Source organism: Mesoplodon mirus (assembly GCF_964341445.2).
Source record: "Mesoplodon mirus genome assembly, chromosome: X".
NCBI lineage: Eukaryota > Metazoa > Chordata > Mammalia > Artiodactyla > Ziphiidae > Mesoplodon > Mesoplodon mirus.
Genome location: NC_138981.1, coordinates 43,200,917 through 43,220,480, shown reverse-complemented (window position 1 = coordinate 43,220,480; position 19,564 = coordinate 43,200,917). Strand labels below are relative to the sequence as shown.

General features: G+C 39.9%; 1 protein-coding gene across 1 annotated transcript in view; it reads left to right on the top strand.

Moving 5' to 3' along the window:
* SLC9A7 (solute carrier family 9 member A7) overlaps window positions 1-19,564 on the top strand; it is a 153,736-nt gene that overhangs the window by 79,952 nt on the left and 54,220 nt on the right. Inside the window, exons 4-5 of the mRNA XM_082610009.1 lie at window positions 3,616-3,692; window positions 6,565-6,677. Coding sequence (XP_082466135.1) covers window positions 3,616-3,692; window positions 6,565-6,677 — 190 coding nt within the window. The remainder of the gene's footprint in view (window positions 1-3,615; window positions 3,693-6,564; window positions 6,678-19,564) is intronic.

The following is a 19,564-nucleotide window of genomic DNA, read 5'->3' as shown; positions in this document are numbered from 1 at the left end:
GCAACTGAATGATCAATTTATGACCCAAAGTCCCTGGTGACGCATCTTGGATGATATAGTTTAGCCCTTGGTAATGGGGCTCCTTACTGCCGACCTCATGTATTGAAGACAGATGCTCTTTAGCCACCAAGTCGGTCACAGTCACAGATAGGGAGGCTGAAATGGAGAGATCCTAGAAATTGCTGGGCCTGCCAAAGGCTGCCTCTTTTGCTCGTAGCATGGAGGCCATAGGAGCAAGAGCACTCCCCCACTTTTCGTAAGAGAGTCAAGGCTACAAGTCAGGGTCAAGCCAATCTCCTCCTTCAGAGATCACATGGCCCCTTCTTACTGCATCACCTCCAAGGGAGGAGGGATGGAACTTAAGTCCCCTCTCCACAATGGATGCTTGAGGAGCAGGAGGCTGTGTTTCTGCACACCAGCCCAATGCACATCTGGACACTCAGACATGTAGAGAATGTCCTGCATTTTACTGATGATGAAGCCAAATTGAGAACGATTAAGTGACATTTGAGGTTATGTAGGTGGTGCAGGACTGAGTCAAGGTTATCCCTGTCTGTCTGACTGGAGGGCCTAGAATTGTTCCTCTGTGTTACATTCTTTCCAGATATAGGTTTTCTGTACCAAAAAAGTATCCTTTTTCTGACTTATTTATGAGGTTGCCAAAGTAATGTGAATCTATATGTCAGCTATTGACATGTAAAAAATGGTAGATGATCTTACAGGTATAAATAATGGTATTCTTTATCTGAATAAAGAGTTTGGGAGCTGCTCTTAAGATCAAATGGGTGATGAATAATTTGGTATTTTAAATAACTAATCTTAATGTATAATCAAGGTCATAGTTGCTTTAAAATGAAACCAAACCATTGGTTGTGAAAGCCACTCTAATGGCTAAAAAAAAAACCTTAGTGTTTGCAGAGCCTTCCCTTTGTCAGCTTCATTTTCTCAGAAGAAAAATAACAGGCTTTGCCAGTTACCAATTTAAGTTGTTTTTGAAATGCTAGTCTTAAAGTTTATTATTAGCTCTTAGTTTAGTCTCTTTCCTTTTTAATCAGGCACCTAAATAGTTGGTACTTATGTGGTTGCCATCTCTGATTAAATGTTCCCAATTAAATGTGTAATAAGTGTTTCACCATTTAACCTCTGGTATGTAAACAGATTCATACCCTTTGACCTATGTACATGTAGTTGTCATTCAGACATGGGCCTTCTTTTTTCTAACTTGAAAAAAGTACCATGGTCTTAGCTCTAATTTTGTGCTACCACTCAGTTTGCTTAGAGGGCATTGGCAGGGAAAGAATTCACCTATAGAAGCTTTCATGTTTTGTGAATTTCCCCCAATACACACACACACCATGTTCAAATTTGTCAGGGGAATGGGCGATGATAAGGTTTCCCAAGGAGTAGGAATGTAAGGCTTAGAATGGTACAACTAGGAATTGGGATGCCAGGTGGATTTTCATTGAATGCAAACCTTCTCATCCTGATCTGTTTTAGGTTTATATTCTCAAAGGCTTTACCAGGGCATGTCATCTCCTTTTGTTTCTTTTTGCTATTCTATAATGGAAAGGGAAAAGAAGGGAGAGACTGAACCAGTCATGGCCATGTGAACCACACGTGACTGTGAACTGTTAAGGCCAAATAAGAAGATGATGAAAGATACAGGATTCCACTAGACACCTCCTGTCCTTCTTCCCCAAAAGGATGTGGTGGGAATCAAGAAGGGCATCTTGTGCGGTGAGAGTGCAATGCCTTGGGGTCAGAAGACCTGCTTTCCTGTTCTGGTGCTGCGGTTTGGTAGACATGTGACTTCAGGCAGCTCACATCACACTTTTGAGCCTTAGTTGTCTCTCATATAAAATGGTCCAAAAAACACCTTCATGATGAGGTTGTTGTGAGAATTGGATGAGCTAATATGCGAAAGTATTTTGTAAACTATGAAGTGTATAATGAAATACTAGGTGTAATAATATACAAATAAGTGGCATGTTATACCTTTTCAAGGTGCAATAAAATTCCAGTTCATATCAAGAGATATGAAGGGGATGGGTAATTTGTGTGTGTGTGTGTGATTTTAGAATATATCATGAATGCATTTTTGGTGGTAGATTTACATTTCTAATTTTCTGCTTTGGCTAATATCATAAATACAAATTTACTTAATATATTCAAACCAACCATAGGAATGATTACCCAAAAGAAAGCCGAGTGGCAGGGGAAAGCACATCTAGGATTAAAATTTTGCTCCTGGATACTTTGCTTGGGTTTCATTGGTCTCATGTCTTGTCCTTGATGCACCCCCTCCCTGGTTTAAGCACTTGATGGAGCTTTTAAAGGCAAGTAGGTCACAGTTGTTGATTTTTTTTGAAGTCTAATTTTTTTTCAAAACAGTGGCATATAAATGCATTAGCATTAAAAAAAGACTGAGGACAATGACTGATTTAGGAGGCAAACATAATGCGTCTATAATATGTACAGGCAGTACCTTCATTTGATGAGTGTCAGTGTGGGAAGCCCTTGAAGGAGTCTGTTCTGAGCAGGTGGTTTAGGGGCACTAGGGGTTCTTTGATGCCTTCTTCACAGCCTCAGAGATGGGCAGGCATTGGGGAAGGCTGAAGCCAAGGTCTTAGGTCCTCTGTCTGGAATGCAAGCCAGTGGTTGCCTGCAGCCCTTTGTCTGATCAGACTTCATGATGGCTGCTTGATCCAGGCTGAGTGCTTCTTCTGTGCCCTCTCTTTCCCTGATGGTGCTTAGCTCACATGCTGGGACTCTCCTGCCTTTTAAAATTTCTAGATAAAGTGTTCCTGGTTCCTGTTTAATTAGGGTGTTTAGGGGATTTTGATTGTCTGTTTTTGTTAAATAGTTATGATTGTCCAGTGTGAACAGCTTTATGCCTTGAGAAGTAAGGATCATGTCTCAGGGTCCCAAGAACAAGGATTTTCCCCATCAGAATATCCACAGGCCCAGTGATTTATGAGAAGTAAATTTATGTGTGTGTGTGTGTGTGTGTGTGTGTGTGTGTACACATACTTATAAATTTGCCCATCTTAGATGAACTACCTGTTTCTTGTTTCTCCACACCTATCTCTATTTTCCCTCTTTCCCAGGCTCCAAAGATTAATTCAGATGAATATCAGAAGACGCCTCTGATGCTGAGTTAACCAGAAAGCTTCTTAGCACTTTCATAGCTTATTAGTTTCAAACTTAAATCTGTAATGTTCTTCTAAGGTACCACCAGAACTGGAAGTGACTAGTTGAATCACTAGGGTAAAATAGTTTGGGTGAAATCTGTGAAAATGATTGGTCTACTTACACACACATACTCACACACACACACACACACAAAACACACAAATTGTAATTTAATATAATCAGCCAGAGTAGTTTTTTCTGAAATTTACTAGGGCCTTGCTTGCTTGCTCACTGATTGGTAGGAAAAGGATATCTTAAAACCATGATTTCCTAAGGCTAAATAGCATTATTCAGGAGTAACTTCAGTTGTTAATTAATATAATGGAAGCAGTAAGTAAAGTTTCACTTTTTAGAGACTTGTAGTGTTTCTAATGTTCACTGTCAAAATTCACAGTGTGATTCCTGCTTTTTTGTTTTATTCAGAGACACTTTTTCAGAAACCTTGGGTCTATTCTGGCCTATGCCTTCTTGGGGACTGCCGTTTCCTGCTTCATTATCGGGTAAGTGACTCTGTCATATAACCAAATTACCACACTTCCAAAGAGATGAGATCCACATGGGTCCACAGAATCCAATATTTTCCCCAGCTTTATTGAGATATAATTGACACATAACATTGTGTAAGTGTAGGGTATACAGTGTGTTGATTTGACACATTTATAAATTGCAAAATGATTACCACCATAGTATTAGCTACCACCTTCATCCGGTCACATGGTTACCATTTCTTTTTTTGTGGTGAGAACATGTTAGCAACATTCAAGTATGTGGTACAGTATCATTAGCTATAATCACTATGTTGTACATTAGATCCCCAAACTTATTCATCTTGTTACTGGAAGTTTGTACCCTTTGAGCAACTCCTCCCCATTTCCCCCACCCCTCAGCCCCTGGCAAGGGCCAGAGTCCAGTATTTTGATGTTTATGATGATTGTAATTAAGATCTAGAGTTATATTGTCCAGTGTGGTAGCTATGAGCCACATGTGGCTATTTAAATTGAAAGTAAGATTCATTAACATTGAAATAAAATAAAACCTAGTCCCCAGATCTTAGTTTCTAATAGCATTCTTCAATGAAAAGAACCAGGGCCCCTTGCAGAAATGGCTGATTCTAGGGCTGGGGCAGCAAGTATACAAAATGACAATGGAGCATCTTATAGTGTCAGAGAGTAAGGAAATGCTCAGAAAACAAACAAAAAGGATATGGAGCATGTCAAAGGGACACAGAGCCAACCTGAAACCGCCCCCTCCCTAATGGCTAAAGAACAACAAAAGAAATAACATTGTTTTGGATCATCACCCAAAGTATAAAACAAATATATTTGAGTCTATACTGATATAAATAAATGATTGGATGAATAAATAAATGGGGGAGAAGTGACAAATCTGTGCAGAAGAATTCCAAATAATTTATGCAGATACAGCCCCCTCAAGGAGATGAAGCTTGGGCCTTCCCCCCTTTGATTGTGGGCTGTGCGTAGTGACTTCCTTCCAAAGAGTACAGCATGCAAAGGAAGAAGAAAGAGTAGCTTTACAGAGGAGAAACCTGGCAAACACTGCCTCAGCTAGATGATCAAGATTAACACCAAAATTGGTAAATCATGTTGATATGCTGTACCTTTGATATCTGTGATGAGAATGGCACTTAACCGCTGTGTCTTCCTCCCAAAATCACATTACCTCAGTCTAATCATGAGAAAAAAAAATCAGACAAGTCCCACATTCTGCAAAATACCTGACCAGTACTCCTCCCCAACTGCCAAGGTCATCAAAAACAAGCAAAGTCTGAGAAACTGTCATAGCCAAGAGGAGACAAAAGAGATGTGATGACTAAATGTAATGTGGTATCCTGGATGGAATCCTGGAACAGAAAAGGGATATTAGGTAAAAACTAAGGAAATCTGACTGAAATGTGAACTTTAGTTAATTAAAAAAAATTAGCTGGAAAGCTGGAGATGAAAGCAGGATCCTTTTATGCCACCAAAACAGGAGGGGCTTGGACTTTGTCCTTTAAGAGAGACAAGCCATTGAAGAGTGACAGGTTAGATAACTGGTATTGGTGACTATAGGGAAAACGCTACCATGGAGAAGTCTATTGCTCAGATCTAAGCTTATGATAGAAGGAAATGGAGAGGAAGGTCTAGTTTTAAGAAATATTTAAAAGGTAGGTGAAAGAAGCCTTTGATAAGCAACAAAGAGCAAATCAACTCTGTATCATAGAATTTCTGTGAATTGAAATATAGCTGTTTCGGTGTCTGGAACAGTGTCAATGTTTGGCACACAGTAGGCAAACACTAAGTTATAGCTATTTATTCTCAAAAGGATTCAATTCTGCAAATAGTTCTTGAACTTCTAGCTTCGTCAATCTACTGTTCTAGACACCTAAGGTACAAAGGTGAGCAATTATATGGTCTTGACCTTTAAGAATCTTATTATTGGGGGTTGGCTGTAGGGTACAATGAGTCTATTCTGTGGCTATTTATTTTTGGCATTTTATTCTTTTCGATGCCGTTGTAAATGGGATTTTCTTAATTTATCTTTATTCTGTGGTTGTTTTTATTCCCCTAATCCCTACAGCTGTTACCAACACACACACACACACACACACACTTAATAACATGTACTAGGCCTTTTAACACTCTTCACTCCTCCCAATTTGTCAGCTGTCCTGTAGGAAATGTGCTCTGGCCAACTTGAAATATTAACTTGGTGGTCCTTCTTGGGCCATATCACATTCTGCACAGTATAAAGAGGGCTGCTGCTGGCCTGCCTAACCCATGCAAAGAGTGAGAAGCCAGGTATGTCAATGAGTATGCTGATATTTTAATGGGATGTTCAGAGTTCTGCCTCTCTTCCCTTCTTTGAAATAATTATTGGCAGAGAAGGTTGACCAGTTGGATCTTTGTGGCCAACCCATTTTTTTTCTCTCCAGCTTCATCCAGTCCACTCATTTCCATGACTTTAAATGCATTGTCTTAGAATCCTGGGAGTTTTGTAGCAATTCATTACCCATTTTGCAGGGTTCTTTCTCTTGCTTTCTTCCCTATGACCCAGTTGCTTAAAATGCCCTAACTATTGCTAATTGAGGATCATACTTTATAGTTGTAAATAAGCACAGTTTTTTTAAATGGAGTGTTCAGATATTTCAGCAAGATGACATTAACTGCAGACCATTACTTGGTGCCAAAGTCTTATTTGCACATGTTCCTGGTAAGTGTCCAAGCACAGCAGCTGTCCGATGTTTTCACAAACGTCTTTGGAAGTACAGTATTCTAGTACTCCTCTGCTTGCTCATATGCCAGGTTACTCGATTAGATGGGTTTTCTTTTCTATTTTTTTCCTTCTGACATAGTTTACCTTCCCTTCTTACAGAAATCTCATGTATGGTGTGGTGAAGCTCATGAAGATTGTGGGGCAGCTCTCGGATAAATTTTACTACACGGATTGTCTCTTTTTTGGAGCAGTTATCTCTGCTACTGACCCAGGTATTTGCATATTTGGCCTTATCATTATGATGTTTTATTATTTAAATCTTAAAAAGTTCAGAGCAATCATTAACTTTCATTACAGTAGGGAGACTGTAGTATTAACATGGAACAGTGGAGGAAGAGACCAGTAAGTGGTCTAACAGACTTAGATGGCTTTTCTAAGAAGGGCCTGCATTTCCCTTTTCTTCTTCTTCTTCTTATTATTGTAAAAAAAAGACATAAAATTTACCATCTTAATCATCTTCAGGTGTGTAGTTCAGCAGTGTTGAGTATATTCACATTGTTGTGCAACCAATCTCCAGAATTTTTTCATCTTGCAAAACTGAAACTCTATACCCATTAAGCAACATCTCCCTATCCTCCCCCCACCCCATCCCCCAGTCCTGGGCAACCACCATTCTACTTTCTGTCTCTATGAGTTTGACTACTGTAGATACCTCATATAAGTGGAATCACCAGAAGTTGTCTTTTTGTGTCTGGCTTATTTCATTAGCATAATGTCCTCAAGATTCATCTATGTTGTAACATGTGTCAGAATTTCCTTCCTTTTAAACCTGAATAATACTCGATTGTATGAATATACTGCATCTTGTTTATCTATCCATCTGCCAACAAGCACTTGGGTTGCTGCCACCTGTATTTCCCTTTTGTCTGTCATTTTAGAATGTCTAATTTAGTCATAATTTTTACACTTAGACTGTCTTTTTTCTCAGTGTTGTGCTTTTGCGTTCTTTTAGGAAACGTATCATTTGGTTTAAATAATACCTTTGCTTAGTAGAAATGCACACCAGTACCTGTAGTGAATGTAATTTAATTTGTAAAGTCCTTTTGTGCGATGTTCCTGCACACTGTGATGTGGTTCCTATTCATAAATCTCTTACCTTGTATTTTTCAAGTGTTAGTTGAACCAGTTCTTAACAGTGGAATTATTATATACCCTTCCTCCCCTGCAGCTCAAAACAAACAAACAAGCTCTCCTCTCCAAGTTGGAACCCATAATTGAATCGGTTCACATAAAGTAGTTATGGCTATTCTTTCCTCTAGTGTTAACTACTGAGAGTGCCATTGCAGGGAAAGAATTTATGGAGAAAGAGCTGATCTTGTTCTTACAGTACAGATGGAAATGTCTTTTCATTGTCTATGATGTCCTCTAACATTCTGGGCAGTAATGATCTCTAAGAAATACAGATTCCCACCATGCCCCACCTCCACTTCACCGTGCCTCTTGGGGGGTCCTTTAGATCAGCGCTACCCAATAGACCTTTCTGTGATGATAGAAATGTCCTATAGTCTTCCCAATCCTTTATGGTAGCCAGTAGCTACATGTGGTGGCTGTTGAGCACTTGAAATGTGGGATAGTGCAACAGAAGAACTGATTTTTGAACTTTATGCTCAGTAATTTAAGTTTAAATGGCTACATGTGGCTAGTGGCTACCGCATTGGATAGCACAACTCTAGACAGTTGTGTAGCCCTGAAAAATCTTGATGATCCAAAAACCGTTGATCTCTCTCACCGCCCCCCTATTTTTTTTAATGTTTTTAAAAAATTTTTGTTCCTTTTTTTTTTTTGGCCGCACCACGAGACATGTGGGATCTTAGTTCCCTGACCAGGGATCGAACCCATGCCCCCTGCAGTGGAAGCGTGAAGTCCTAACCACTGGACCACCAGGGAAGTCCCTCTCACCTCCCTGTTTTCTTACAAACACTCTAAGTAAATTGATACTGAAGACTTGGCTGGTTGAAGCTCCCTTGTTTGTGAGAGGAATGTGGGATGTGGAGTTGCAGGTGGTGGTTTGAGTTCTAGCCCTGCCAGTCACTAAGCGGGTGGCCTGGGCACACTTTATCTCCTGAGCATCAGTTTTCTCATTTATGAAGTAGGAATAATGGTACCTGTTTCCTATTGTGAGGGCTACTGTGAAGATTAAATGAGATAATGCATGTAAAGTGTTGAGCATAGCATCGGCTGATTATGTTGGTCTCTATCAACATCTTCTGACTCAGGCAGAGATTTCTCTGTTTTACCTCTGTGTGTGTGTGTGTGTGTGTGTGTGTGTGTGTGTGTGTGTGTTTAATAACAGGTTACCACTTAACCTAAGCACTGTGAAAAGTAGCTTTATTATTCTAACGCTACAATGTCTGACATCTCCAAATGTGTGTCGAGAAATGATTCTATATAAGTTTAAGAAAGGTGTTTAGTGTCTCTGAAAATATATTACTAACTATACGCATCTATAACTTTATTACTAAAATCTTACTACTACCACCAATAAGCAAGGGAAGTTAGTGTAACATAAAGATTACTGATACTGTTTTCTGAGCCATTAGTGTCGCTTCATTTAATTGGATAGAAAGGCTTATTTTTCCAGATTATCTTTGTAATTGTTTACTTCACTTTAATGTGTCCATGCTGAGGTAGAAAATAATGGAAGGTATTACCATGACACACCATTTTTATTTGTCCTGTGAAGATTGGCACAGTAAGGGTTTTATAGAAATGAAAGTTCTAGAAAATTGAAACTTTAAACTTATTAAACATCAGGACATTAACTTTAACTTCTTTTTAATGGAAATCTTTCTGAAATGTAGAATATTTTTGTAAATTAAAAGTGTTTTACCAGCTTTCTAAACATCTGTTGTTTGAGAACCTGGGCCATAAAAGAAATAAAAACTTTAAGTGCAGAGTTAGAGGGGAACCATAAGACCAAATTGACTTCTTGTGCCTGGTGCATCAAACAGAAATTCTGGTATTGGGATATGTAGTGGTATTGATGGATATGAAAGAGTAAGAGTCCTTGTCCCTGATTTCACTGTACTTGGCTCTTGTGTTTGGTCTTTCCGTTGATGGGGGCAGCCTGTGCGTGGTATGCTATAGGCTGCTCTGTGACCAGGAGCCCTCTCCATTCCGTGGTTATGTGTCATGGGTGCCACGTGCCATCTTTGTGAACTGTTACTTAAATGGATCCACAATTCAAGAAAGAGAATATAAGTTTCCAACCTGTAGTATTGCTACATTCATAAGCAGCTACCAGAGAAAATGAGCGCCATTCCTTCCTGTGAACCATTATGCAGTGATTCCTCTCACTGTAATCCTGTCACTTTTACACCCCTCGAGTCAATCAGACCCACTCACAGGTTTCAAAAGCTGTGATCTGTGCTGTCAGAGAGTAATTCTCTAGTTGCACCACCCAGGCTGGTCAGCCTTTTGCTTAGTCTTTGAGACTGAGTTCAAATCTGCCACCTGCCAGGTTATTCTTCCTTTACTGCTTCAGTCAGTAGCTCCCCCAGCTCTTGAGTCAGGTCTGTTTTCTACATAACATTACTTGCCGCTTTGTGCTGAGCGTTCGCAAGTGCTAAGTACTCTTTAGTACACAGATGGAGTGTTCAGGGAAAGTTAGTTGAAGGAACAAAGTCAGGTTCTTGATTTTTCCTTCTTTCTCTTTCCACTATTCTTTCATTTTTCCCACTGCTTTTTAGATACCTGTACCAGCAGTCCTCAGTCAGTGAATTGTAATTTCTCAGTCCATGTCCAGTTGGAAACAGCTGCCGTGACCTTGTTCTCTCTGATTGCAGGGGTCCAGCTGTGGGGGGAGCCACTCACGAGTCTGTCATCCCCTTCCTACCCCCACCCCCGCATCACCTTCTGGTTGTCCGCACCCGTAGTCCTCATCTTGGTTGGGCACAGGCTTGCCCAGGAGGGACATGGCCGACTTCATGCCTTGCTTTCTAAGGTGGTGGGCAGGGAGAATGAGAAATTGAAATTCAGAACAGCCAAATTCAGACCAGTACAAAGTGTTCATTATTAATTATGCAGAGCTAGTGTTTATTGTCATAAATGAGTTAACTACACATTATTATTATTATTATTTTACTACTGGTACAGTAGTATTTTAGGGAAATAGTGTTTAAAAGTCAAAGGGGGTTTTGAAAATCATGTACTCAAGGCTTCGCTTTACTCTGTCTTTGGACTTTGCTGTGCACTATTGGATGGCTTCCGTTTGCCCCTCCACATTTCCACTCTACCCTTCCCCACTCTCTTCTTGGCACTGGGAGGCTGACTGGTATGGAAGATTGCCTTCTACTTTCCCATTGGATTTGTCCACGGGGAGAGCACCAGTGGGAGACTAGGAGGAGGCTAGACATGCAGGGTCCCTGTGGGCTGGCTGTGTCCCTTGAACAAAGGTCACGGTTCCTGTTGGGTGACCCTCTCCACACAGCTCCTGGTTCTGGCAACCACTCCTTCCCTGGACCCTTTGAGCCTAGGGATGGTATAAAAGCTCCCTGTTTTCAGCCACAGGTGCTGCCCTCCCCCTCTCCCGTGCTCTCTACACACTTCTATAAATAATGCCTTTATAAACACTCCTCAGATTACTCATCTGTTTCCTGCCAGAACCCTCGCTGATAAAGTCCTGGGACCCAGGTGTCCTGGGCTGCCAGCCCTGTGCTCTGTTCGTTGAGATTAGCCTCCACCAGTCTTGAGTCCCTGAGTGACTGACTGACTGATGTGAACAGAGGCCTCTGGTGCCAACCCCCAGTGGACATACTGCATGAGTAATAGATAAAATTTCTCTCGGGTTTGACCACTGAGATTTTGGGAAGTTTGTTACGGCAGCAGAAAGCAGCCCACCACACAGGGCCTGTTTTCTCATCTCTAAATTGGGAGATATGATACTACTGCCTTCCTAGGGTTTTTATGAGGACTAAATGAGATTGTAACATGTTTAGCATAGTGCCTGCTTCCCGATAAGACCTTAATAATTGTTATTATTATCATTGTTAATTTTTCTTCAACATTGGGTTCAAAACAAGACAATTATTGTGTCATATAATGATAAACTTAGAGGTTTTGTATTAGTCAGGTTTCTTCAAAGAAACAGAATAAATAGGAGACATATGTGTGTGTGAGGGGGAGAGGGAAAGAGACATACTGATTGATTGACTGCTCGATTGTAAGGAATTGGTTCATGTGATTATGGAGGCTAAGAAGTCTCAAGATCTGCAGTGCAAAGGCTTGAGAACCAGGAGAGCCAATGCTGTAGTTCCAGTCTGGGTCCAAAGACAGGCAGAGAAAGTGAGTTCTCCCTTACTCTGCCTTTTTGTTCTAGTGAAACCTTCAACAGACCACATGAGTCCCACCCTCATTGAGGGGGCCATCTGCTTTACTCAGTCTACTGATTCAAATGTTAATCTCATCCAGAACCTCACAGACACATCCAGAATAATGTTCAATCGAATATCTGGGCACACCATGGTCCAGTCAAGTTGACAAGTAAAATTAACCATCACAGGTTTTATGTAAGGAGCCACACATATCGTTCATGTAATAAATAATCCAGAAAACAAGAACTTTTTTTAGCCTAATCCCTAAAGATTTTTCCTGTTGTGTAACTTGATAAATTGTTTTCAAGGGTGGAAGAAAGAGATTGACCTTGTTTGTGTCTTGTTTTATGCAGAAGACATGTCTGTCCTTTAGGAAGTATGCCTGCTGGTGATGCCCCCAGTTGATGTCTGGTTAGCATCTGAAAGCTTAGAGTAGTGGTTTTATTGCCTAGATTTATGATTATCTGGAGCAGCCTCATGATATAGTTGACACTTTTCAACTCCAAATTATTTTTTGTTTACTCTTAATAAATGAGTTAAACTTTTTGAAAAGAAAGGCGTGATGGGAAGTGGTTTCAGAATCTCCCTTAATCCCTAACAAAAATAGAGAAAGCAAGACAGCAAAAAAGAAAACACAGACTCTACTAGCTGACAGAGTATCTCCATGAATCCCCAGTTATCAACTGGAGGGGTCAAACTACCTGTAGCAGTGAGACTTAGGGATAAGAACAGCAGCTGTGCTGGAGGAAGCAAAGGAAAGAGGGGGCTGCTGGTCATTTTGATTGTCAGGGAACCTAGAAATTTCCCACAAGTATTCACACTCAAAAGGAGGGATCCCCACTGGGAGCAAAGAATTTTATGGTCGTATTGGATAACAGCAGTGAATATTGGGAGGAGGCTTTTCAGGCTCTAATTGGTGGGGGAGGGCAAGGAGACTGGAGGAGGTGTGAGGCTTCTGGAGTGACCTGGGCCCTCAGACCTCTCAGGAAATCCCTTGTAGAAGATCTCTCTGCAAGGACAGAGCCACTCCCTAAAAATGACCTGCTCGGACCACAGACCTTGATTGATGGGGCATTAAAGGAGAAAGAAAGCTCAGATAGTAATAATGGAGAAGGCCAGAGGAAGTCGATCTGAGTATTGGCTACACCTCTGGGTGGCTACGCCTCTGGGCCATATTTTTAATACTTCAATGTAAAACCAGAAGAGGGAGCCCTAGAGCCATGAAACTGGAAAAGCTGTTCTGGGCCTTCTACACCCTACCCACCTCATTTAATATGGGCAGCAGAAATGGGCTGAGGTTGAACTTCATGTAAATATAAGAAAGAATGGGGATAACCCCTATGAAGAATAAAGTTACAGATAATGAAGTCATACCAGAAGAAGAGGGTCCCAAAGCAGATGAAACTTTATTAACATTCCAACAGAAGCTAAAGGAAGTTAAGAAAATGATAGAAGTTATAAAAGAACTGTATACATCAGGATAGGAAAATTCAGAAATGAGAGGACTACACAATAGGGCGTTATGAAAAGAGAGCTGACAGAAAGGAATGGAGGGGGAACCCATGGAGAAAAAGAGATGTAAAGTATTAAAACAATAAATTTGAAAATGGGAAGACCCTGAATGATAGTGTCAAGGAATATACATCAGTGGTCAAACTATAAGGAAATGCAAGGAAATGATTCCTATAAATCAGGTTACTGGTTACTTTTGAGTGAAGGAAGGGCTTGAGATGGGGATGGAACATATTGTGGGGGGGCTTCTGTGGGGGTTGGCAAAGTTCCATTTCCTGAACTGGATGATGGTTACAAGAGTGGTTGGCTTATAATAGTGCTAAATATTTGTTTGGTTTTGTTTTCTAATAGTATCAGTTAGTAATGCATTTGGCTGCAAATAACAGAAAAATCTGGCGAATACTAGCTTAAACAGAGAGCTGTTTAACTTGGCTAACGGCTCCGAGCTGGTGCCATGGCTGCCACTACAATCAGGCATCCAGGCACTCAGTCTTTCTAGGGCATTACCCTTGGCTTTCAGACACACCTTAGTTGCCCCGTGGAGGCAAGACAACTGTACTGCGTCCAGTCTCCACCCTCTTCCAGGCAGCAAAAGTGGCACTCACTGCAAGGGAAGCTGAAGAAGTGAGTTTAGTTTTTCAGGTCCTTATGGCAGAAACTAACAAAGCAGAAGGTAGTTGGGTGTGAGTGTTGAAAGAGAACCCTGCCTGCATGTATACATTTAGAGCAGTGGTTCTCAACCGGGGGTGATTCTGCACCACACCCCTCCCCCCACCCCCCCGCCCAACAGACATTTGGCAATGTCTGGAGGCATTTTTAGTTGTCACAACTTGGCAGGGGAGAATGTGCAGTGCTACTGGTATCTTGTGGGTAGAGGTCAGGGATGCTGCTAAACTGTCTTATGATGCACAGGACAGCCCCCACGACAGAGTTATATGGCCCCGAATATCAGTAGAACTGAAGTTGAGAAACTCCAAAGCCCTTTCAGGTGGGTCCATAAAGTCAAAACTGATTTAATAATAATAGTAGTACATCATTTGTCTTTTTTACTTACGTTCTTTCACGAGTGGACCATTGAGTGGAGTTTTCCAGGGGCTATATAATGTGTGATACTGACTCTCTGTTGATCGAATGCAGAAACAGATATGAGAACCATCTGTCTTCCATTACTTCAGATGTTAAAGAGATCTGAGAAAATGTAAAACAGTGGCTCTCTTCTCACTATTTTTTTTTGTTTTGGAAAATATAATTAGTTTTCATTAAAAATATGTTAACATATAATGGTTTTACTAGTAATTTAAATGAATAAATATTTAATTTTTTGTTTAATTCAATACAGTAAATGTTGATACCTATACCCCACAAAACTAAAGCTCTTTGGGGCCTCAAAATTTTCTAAGGGTGTAAAGAAGTCCTGAGATCAAAAGTATGAGAGCTGCTGGTCTGGAAAATAGATGATTTTTTAAAAACTTTTTAATGTAATTTTATACAGCAGGTCCTTATTAGTCATCAATTTTATACACATCAGTGTATACATGTCAATCTCAATTGCCCAATTCATCACACAACGATCCCCATCCCCCTGCCGCTTTCCCCCCTTGGTGTCCATACATTTGTTCTCTACATCTGTGTCTCAATTTCTGCCCTGCAAACCGGTTCATCTGTACCATTTTCTAGGTGCCACATATATGCGTTAATGTACGATATTTGTTTTTCTCTTTCTGACTTACCTCACTCTGTATGACAGTCTCTAGGTCCATCCACATCTCAACAAATGACCCAATTTCATTCTTTTTTATGGCTGAGTAATATTCCATTGTATATATGTACCACATCTTCTTTATCCATTCATCTGTCGATGGGCATTTAGGTTGCTTCCATGACCTGGCTATTGTAAATAGTGCTGCCATGAACATTGGGGTGCATGTGTCTTTTTGAATTATGGTTTTCTCTGGGTATATGCCCAGTAGTGGGATTGCTGGGTCATATGGTAATTCTATTTTTAGTTTTTTAAGGAACCTCCATACTGTTCTCCATAGTGGCTGTATCAACTTACATTCCCACCAACAGTGCAAGAGGGTTCCCTTTTCTCCACACCCTCTCCAGCATTTGTTGTTTATAGATTTTCTGATGATGCCCATTCTAACTGGTGTGAGGTGATACCTCATTGTAGTTTTGCTTTGCATTTCTCTAATAATTAGTGATGTTGAGCAGCTTTTCATGTGCTTGTTGGCCATCTTTATGTCTTCCTTGGAGAAATGTCTGTTTCAGTCTTCTGCCCATTTTTGGATTGGGTTGTTTGTTGCTTTCATATTGAGCTGGATGACCTGTTTATATATTTTGGAGATTAATCCTTTGTCCATTGATTCGTCTGCAAATATTTTCTCCCATTCTGAGGGTTGTCTTTTTGTCTTGTTTGTGGTTTCCTTTGTTGTGCAAAAGCTTTTAAGATTCATTAGGTCCCATTTGTTTATTTTTGTTTTTATTCCCATTTCTCTAGGAGATGGGTCAAAAAAGATCTTGCTGTGATTTATGTCAAAGGGTGCTCTTCCTATGTTTTCCTCCAAGGGTTTTATAGCGTCCGGTCTTAAATTTAGGTCTCTAATCCATTTTGAGTTTATGTTTGTGTATGGTGTTAGGGAGTGTTCTGATTTCATTCTTTTACGTGTAGCTGTCCAGTTTTCCCAGCACCACTTATTGAAGAGACTGTCTTTTCTCCATCGTATATCCTTGCCTCCTTTGTCATAGATTAGTTGACCATAGGTGCGTGGGTTTATCTCTGGGCTTTCTATCTTGTTCCATTGATCTGTGTTTCTGTTTTTGTGCCAGTACCATATTGTCTTGATTACTGTAGCTTTGTAGTATAGTCTGAAGTCAGGGAGTCTGATTCCTCCAGCTCTGTATTTTTCCCTCAATACTCCTTTGGCTATTCGGGGTCTTTTGTGTCTCCATACAAATTTTAAGATTTTTTTTGTTCTAGTTCTGTAAAAGCTGTCATTGGTAATTTGATTGCACTGAATCTGTAGATTGCTTTGGGTAGTATAGTCATTTTCACAATATTGATTCTTCCAATCCAAGAACATGGTATACCTCTCCATCTGTTGGTATCATCTTTAATTTCTTTCATCAGTTTCTTATAGTTTTCTGCATACAGGTCTTTTGTCTCCCTAGGTAGGTTTATTCCTAGGTATTTTATTCTTTTTGTTGCAGTGGTAAAGGGGAGTGTTTCCTTAATTTCTCTTTCAGATTTTTCATCATTAGTGTATAGGAATACAAGAGATTTCTGTGCGTGAATTTTGTATCCTTCAACTTTACCAGATTCATTGATTAGCTCTAGTAGTTTTCTGGTGGCATCTTTAAGATTCTCTATGTACAGTATCATGTCATCTGCAAATAGTGACAGTTTTACTTCTTCTTTTCCAATTTGTATTCCTTTTATTTCTTTTTCTTCCTTGATTGCTGTGGCTAGGACTTCCAAAACTATGTTGAATAATAGTGGCGAGAGTGGACATCCTTGTCTTCTTCCTGATGTTAGAGGAAATGTGTCAGTTTTTCACCATTGAGAATGATATTTGCTGTGGGTTTGTTGTGTATGGCCTTTATTATGTTGAGGTAGGTTCCCTCTACGCCCACTTTCTGGAGAGTTTTTATCATAAATGGGTGTTGAATTTTGTCATAAGCTTTTTCTGCATCTATTGAGATGATCATGTGGTTTTTATTCTTCAGTTTGTTAATATGGTGTATCACATTGATTGATTTGCGTATATTGAAGAATCCTTGCATCCCTGGGGTAAATCCCACTTGATCATGGTGAATGATCCTTTTAATGTGTTGTTGGATTCTGTTTGCTTGTATTTTGTTGAGGCTTTTTGCATCTATATTCATCAGTGATATTGGTCTGTAATTTTCTTTCCTTGTAGTATCTTTGTCTGGTTTTGGTATCAGGGTGATGGTGGCCTCATAGAATGAGTTTGGGAGTGTTCCTTCCTCCTCAGTTTTTTGGAAGAGCTTGAGAAGGATGGGTGTTAGCTCTTCTCTAAATGTTTGATAGAATTCACCTGTGAAGGGGCTTCCCTGGTGGCGCAGTGGTTGAGAGTCCGCCTGGGGATGCAGGGGACACGGGTTCGTGCCCTGGTCCGGGAGGATCCCACATGCAGCGGAGCAGCTGGGCCCGTGAGCCATGGCTGCTGGGCCTGCGCGTCCGGAGCCTGTGCTCTGCAACAGGAGAGGCCACAACAGTGAGAGGCCCTCATACGGAAAAAAAAAAAAAAGTATTCACCTGTGAAGCCATCCAGTCCTGGACTTTTGTTTGTTGGAAGATTTTTAATCACAGTTTCATTTTCATTACTTGTGATTGGTCTGTTCATATTTTCTATTTCTTCCTGGTTTAGTCTTGGAAGGTTATACCTTTCTAAGAATTTGTCCATTTCTTCCAGGTTGTCCATTTTATTGGCATAGAGTTACTTGTAGTAGTCTCATAGGATGATTTGTATTTCTGCGGTGTCTGTTGTAACTTCTCCTTTTTCATGTCTAATTTTATTGATTTGAGTCCTCTCCCTCTTTTTCTTGATGAGTCTGGCTAATGGTTTATCAATTTTGTTTATCTTCTCAAACAACCAGCTTTTAGTTTTATTGATCTTTGCTATTGCTTTCTTTGTTTCTATTTCATTTATTTCTGCTCTAATCTTTATGATTTCTTTCCTTCTGCTAACTTTGGGTTTTGTTTGTTCTTCTTTCTCTACTTCCTTTAGGTGTAAGGTTAGATTGTTTATTTGAGATTTTTCTTGTTTCTTGAGGTAGGCTTGTATAGCTATAAACTTCCCTCTTAGAACTGCTTTTGCTACATGCCATAGGTTTTGGATCATCGTGTTTGCATGGTCATTTCTTTCCAGGTATTTTTTTATTTCCTCTTTGATTTCTTCAGTGATCTCTTGGTTATTTAGTAATGTACTGTTTAGCCTCCATGTGTTTGTGTTTTTTACGTTCTTTTCCCTATAATTCATTTATAATCTCATAGCGTTGTGATCAAAAAAGATGCTTGATATGATTTCAGTTTTCTTAAATTTACTGTGGCTTGATTTGTGACCCAAGATGTGATTTATCCTGGAGAATGTTCCGTGCACACTTGAGAAGAAAGTGTAATCTGCTGTTTTTGGATGGAATGTCCTATAAATATCAATTAAATCTGTCTAGTCTATTGTGTCATTTAAAGCTTCTGTTTCCTTATTTATTTTCATTTTGGATGATCTGTCCATTGGTGTAAGTGAGGCGTTAAAGTCCCCCACTATTATTGTGTTACTGTCAATTTCCTCTTTTATAGCTGTTAGTTGCCTTATGTGTTGAGGTGTTCCTGTGTTGGGTGCATATATATTTATAATTGTATATCTTCTTCTTGGATTGATCCCTTGATGATTATATAGTGTCCTTCCTTGTCACTTGTAACATTCTTTATTTTAAAGTCTATTTTATCTGATATGAGTATTGGTACTCCAGCTTTCTTTTGATTTCCATTTGCATGGAATATCTTTTTCCATCCCCTCACTTTCAGTCTGTATGTGTCCCTATGTCTGAAGTGGGTCCCTTGTAGACAGCATATATAGGGGTCTTATTTTTGTATCCATTCAGCAAGCCTTTGTCTTTTGGTTGGAGCATTTAATCCATTCACGTTTAAGGTAATTATCAATATGTATGTTCCTATTACCATTTTCTTAATTGTTTTGGGTTTGTTTTTTAGGTCCTTTTCTTCTCTTGTGTTTCCCACTTAGAGAAGTTCCTTTAACATTTGTTGTAGAGCTGGTTTGGTGGTGCTGAATTCTCTTAGCTTTTGCTTGTTTGTAAAGCTTTTGATTTCTCCATCGAAGCTGAATGAGATCCTTGCTGGGTAGAGTAATCTTGGTTTTAGGTTCTTCCCTTTCATCACTTTAAGTATATCATTCCACTCCCTTCTGGCTTGTAGAGTTTCTGCTGAGAAGTCAGCTCTTAACCTTATGGGAGTTCCCTTGTATGTTATTTGTCATTTTTCCCTTGCTGCTTTCAATAATTTTTCTTTGTCTTTAATTTTTGTCAATATGATTACTATGTGTCTCGGTGTGTTTCTCCTTGGGTTTTTCCTGTATGGGATTCTCTGTGCTTCCTGGACTCGGGTGGCTACCTCCTTTCCCATGTTAGGGAAATTTTTGACTATAATCTCTTTAAATATTTTCTCAGGTCCTTTCTCTTTCTCTTCTCCTTCTGGGACCCCTATAATGCAAATGTTGTCGCGTTTAATGTTGTCC